Source organism: Frankliniella occidentalis, unplaced genomic scaffold, assembly GCF_000697945.3.
Source record: "Frankliniella occidentalis isolate FOCC.00 unplaced genomic scaffold, Focc_3.1 Scaffold684, whole genome shotgun sequence".
Classification (NCBI taxonomy): domain Eukaryota; kingdom Metazoa; phylum Arthropoda; class Insecta; order Thysanoptera; family Thripidae; genus Frankliniella; species Frankliniella occidentalis.
The window spans coordinates 1-4,595 of record NW_026267797.1 but is presented as its reverse complement, the minus strand read 5'-3'; the positions used below and the strand labels follow the sequence as shown (position 1 = coordinate 4,595).

Genomic DNA, 4,595 nt, shown 5'->3' with positions numbered 1-4,595 from the left:
CCCCCCCCTTTTCTCTCTCTCTCTCTCTCGACTTACGACCCGACGCCTCCTAAACAATCAGCCCCCTGTCGCACACCTCGCGAGTCACGTGACCGCACACCTGCCCACGCGACGGTGCGGGGTTCGTTCCGCCGCACACGTCTCTGTTGTCTCTTTCTGTCTCTACCTCTGTCTTTCTCTGTCTGTGTCTCTCTGCTCGAACCGAATGCGGAGATCGCATATTGCAACTTTTCCCCGCGTTTCTTGCAGCCGATGACACGACAGTCGCCTTTGACAGGACGCCAAGCAGCAGCGCCGGGCCCCATAGTGTAAACGGCCCATTTACTCGCATGTCCCGTCCCCCCGCGCGGTCGCGCCCCACACAGAGCGCCCCCCTCCCCCTTTTGCAAACAGAATAACTCACTTATTACGATCTCTTTCGCTCCACAGAGAGAGGTTTAGTAGAGACCCCCCGCCTCCCGCTCCGCCCGTACCGTGCAACCGCGCCGCGCCCCCTCCGTAAAATATTTACGCGTTAGCGATGGTTTCTTTTCGCCGAGCCGAGAGCAGCACGGGCGGGGCGGCCGCAAAGGCAGTTTGTGCGCGCCAATGGGCGGTAAAGTTCCCCGCGAGCGCACGCACTCGACACGTGTCGCAGTGTCACCTGCCGGACACGTGTGGCCGTGTGACGGGACGGGTCCAGCAAACCCGTCACAGCGACGGGCACGGTTGTTGCGGGTCCGCGTTACATGGCGTTACGGCCGTCGTTACACGACCGCGACCACTCGCCCGGCACTCGGACCCAGCGGCACGCCGAAACAGAAACAGTCCGCTCCAAATTAACCAGCAGCAGCAGCAGGAGCGTTTCGCAGAAACTACTGCAGCCGCCGACAGATGGGATCGCGATCACTTTCGCCTTCGGCCCGCGCGGCGCGGCTGGCATGCGCTGCACCAGTCCCGATTTAACCCACTGGGCCCGACACTGTTGCAGCCGCGGGGCCAACCTGATGGAGAGCAGCACAGCGGCGGCGGGGCCGCGAGCCCGTCAGGGCAGGGCAGCACAGCGGCGAGGACTCTATTTGCTCAGCGGTCATTAAATCCCCTCACCCCCTTCCCCCGCGCGGTGTGCAAGTTAGGCCCGTCCGCCGGGCAGGCCGTTCCAGAAGTAGTTGTGAATAGTTTGGCCGGCCCTAACTGCGTGGCAGTGAGCCATTGCGCGGGCGGGGCCGGGCGGGCGCCCCGGCGAAAGATGCAGAGTAGAGTTGATGTTGTTGTTGCGAGTTGTAACGCCGGGGGAGCGTGGCGTGGCGCAGCGCGGCGGGGGGCACCTGGTCGCGGTGCGGATAGACTTGGCCGAGGCTCTGCTCCCTCTGCTCCTCTCCGCCCGTTGCGTCCGTGGCGCTGCAGAGTCTGTGTTCCCATTTATCCGCGAGTCGTCTGGTCTGGTCTTCCCCGCGGCCGCGATCTCTTGCCACTTGAGTTATGCTCTCGGTGCCGTACCGTACCGCCGGCAGCGACGGCGCACCGCGAGTATCTCGAGAGGTACGCTCTACCCCCTTTCTAAACGCACTCTGTCTCGAGTGGCGCTGAACCGACCCGGGGGATTTTAAATATTCCCGCCATCCATCGGATCGGCTCGGGTCTTGGTCTGCACGCCGGCCACCACCGCCGCCGGCGCCGACAGTTCCCACCACGGGCAACAGCAGCAGCCTGCTCTGCCTCTCGCTGCAAGAAATTTACAGCGCGGCAAACCACCGAGAAAGGCGCGCGCGCGGCGGTCTTTGGGGAACAAATACACAAGCCATTCCATTCGTCAGCGAGGCGCAGGCGCAGGCGGGTATAGAGCGCCACCGCCGCGCTGTAGTGGCGCTTGCAGGTCACTCGTCTTTTACAGCGCGGGCATTAAAAATATAACCGTGCAACTGTGGCGGGGTGGAACGGGGGCGGGACGGGGTGGCGGGTCCCGGCGGGCGCCCACCGTCGCCCCCGCAACGACAACTTTGTTACGCGGGTCGCGCGGCGGGCGATATTTGATCAGCAAAGTGCAGGCGATACCGTCAACGACCCCGCCGTGCCGCCGGCCCTAACGACGGAATAAAACTCCCTGCCCAGCATCACCTCCAAGACGACTTAATGATCGTATAAAGGAGGCGAAGCCTGAGAGGAAGTGCCACTTAGGGAGGCTAGGTATGGCGCGGCCAGGCCCCATATTAAACACAGTTGAGGAGGAGGAGGAGGTGGGGGCGGACTACGACTACCCCCCGCCCTCCTCACCCAACCCCGCCTTGCAAAGAGGTCCCGCGGGCAATCTAAAGGCAGGATTCTAATGAGAAGAAATCGGCTTAAACTTGTCAGCAGACTACTACTGCTATAGTGGCTGCTGAGCGCCGCGCTACGGCGGCGGGAGGTGCGGGCGGGCGGCAAAGTTGGGTCGAGTGCAGGGAGAACTCCTTGAAAGTTGATAAACACTTGACCCAAGCGGAATTTGTCACTTGTGAATGCGCAAGAGGAGAAGGGGTGGGAGTAATATCAGGGGAAGTACTGTCGTGCGGACCTTTGCTACTCGTGAAGAGAAGAAGAAGAAGAAGAAGAAGAAGGGAAGATTGCAAGGTTCCCTCCGTGCCGTCTGTAAGCGTCGTCTTAGTGAGCGCGGCCCGGGCCCGGGCGACACTTGATTCCAAGTTTAACAAGAAGCAGCAGTGCAGCACTTCCTCCGCGGCGCGGTGCGGGCCTCGAGGTGCTGCTCCCCGCCCCGCTCTGCCCCTGCTCCAGCCTGCACAATGGTCCCAGGCAGGCGTAGCACGCGCGACCCCCTCGATGGGGCTGACGGGGGGAAAGGGGGTATTTCACCCCCCGCGCTACGCAGGTCACGTCCGAGGGCCGTTACCACCCCAACCCGTTCTCTACCGTGCCCCCACCAACCCTCCCCCTCGGCCGGACCGTACTCCACCAGCACCAGACAAGCCCGTCGTTCTCTTGATCTCGGCGGGCGGGCCGCGACGGGTACCGCACCAGACAAGAGCACTCCCCAAAGGGATCAAAAACTTTACTCCAGAAAGCACACGGCGCGAGCCCTCCCAGCCGCCCTTTCCAACACCACTGGTGCACTTAATTCTCATACTTCCTCTGGCCCCTCTGCAGCCGACACCGAGGCCAGCCAGGCTGTCTGCTCCAGAAGACCAGCAGCACCACCTCAACTCAACCCTCTCAAACTGACCTACCACACGGTGCACCTCGCTCTACTACTGTACCGTGCTTTACTGCACTGTACTGTACTTTACTGTACTGTACTGTAACACACCATGCCGCAGACAGAGGGACGGACGGACTTCTCGCTCACCATTCTCTAACTTCCTGTGCACCGCAGTGTTGGTGCTCGACACTCCTAGCAACCCACCTGGAACAGAGAAAGAAAGACAGTTAGACAGGGATCCGTGGTAATAACGCATAATGTGGACACAAACACACACTCATCTACACACACACATACGTTAACGCCCCTTCCCAATACGACACACCAGCGGGAAACCCACGTAATGGAATGACACCACTATATCGCGAGCACACGCGCACACACACGTACGCAAACACACACACGCACACGCACACAAGAGCGATCCGACTCGAGGCGGGGCACGAGTTGAGCTGTGAGCGCTCGGGATGATCCGCACTGCAGAACGGAGCGGAGCCCGAAGCTATATCAGTCAGTCAGTCAGTCAGTAGAAGACCTACATCCTCTGGGGCGGGAGCAGGAGGGCAAAGTTCGGGCGCGGGATAAAAAGCGCGTACATGCACACTGCACACATGCGCACATCCACGTCACGCTGCTGCCCCACTCTCCCAAACTGCATGACGTGCGCTCATGAGGATGCTGCGAGGCGAGAGCGCCCCCAACACACGCTGAATCGCAACTGTACAGTACAAACTGCACACTCGCACACAAATATTTTTCCCCTCTCTCTCGCCTTCTCATTGTGCCAAGAGCGTGTAGTGCTGGGCGACATTGCGCCGTGGCGGGGAGTGGCGAGAGAGGAGAGAATGGTCCAACTCGACGCGACCGCCCCGGCCCTGCCCTCCGCGTCCCATTCGAGAGACGTCCTCTCGCAAAGTTTCATAGGGAAATGCCGTACGAACTACTACAGTAGTCTGGAGCGCGCCGCGCCGTCTGAAGGGCCTGGCTCACCCCCTGGCCCCCCGGCCTCTGCCCGCGCCAGAGGCCTGCAGACTGCCAGGAATGTGAACGGCAGGGCTAGCCTGCTCTGTATCCCATATCCCCCTCCTCCAATGTGATCCGGGGCGCTGCGCTGCGGGGCGCGGCGAGAACATCTGGGTCTTGTGAATAAGCCAGTAGGGCGAAGGGTCGCCCGGCAACAACTGCCCTTCGCTGCCACGCCATAGCCTCTCACCCCCCCACCCCTCCTCGTCTCGTCGGATCCGATCGCCCCCTCCTCGACCCCCCAGCAGCCGATCTGGGCGATACATTCGCCGCCCGTGATATCAACTCCAGTTAGGCCCACTATCGTTTGTGCCCCACCCTTCCTCCGGAGGGGTGGCGACGCACAGCAGCGGTCGTCCCTCCTCCTCCTTCCGTATTTCCTTCTCAATGCCCCCCCCCC

The 4,595-nt window shown here is 61.6% G+C and overlaps 1 protein-coding gene across 1 annotated transcript in view; it reads right to left on the bottom strand.

Annotated features, from left to right (window-relative positions):
• The window catches only part of LOC113202209 (netrin receptor UNC5B-a), a gene marked incomplete at its 5' end in the record, with an annotated part of 33,682 nt that extends 30,306 nt beyond the window's left edge, over nucleotides 1-3,376 (bottom strand). Inside the window, one exon of the mRNA XM_052275597.1 lies at nucleotides 3,320-3,376. Within this exon, the coding sequence (XP_052131557.1) occupies nucleotides 3,320-3,376 (57 nt within the window). The remainder of the gene's footprint in view (nucleotides 1-3,319) is intronic.
• Nucleotides 3,377-4,595: the final 1,219 nt, after the last annotated feature.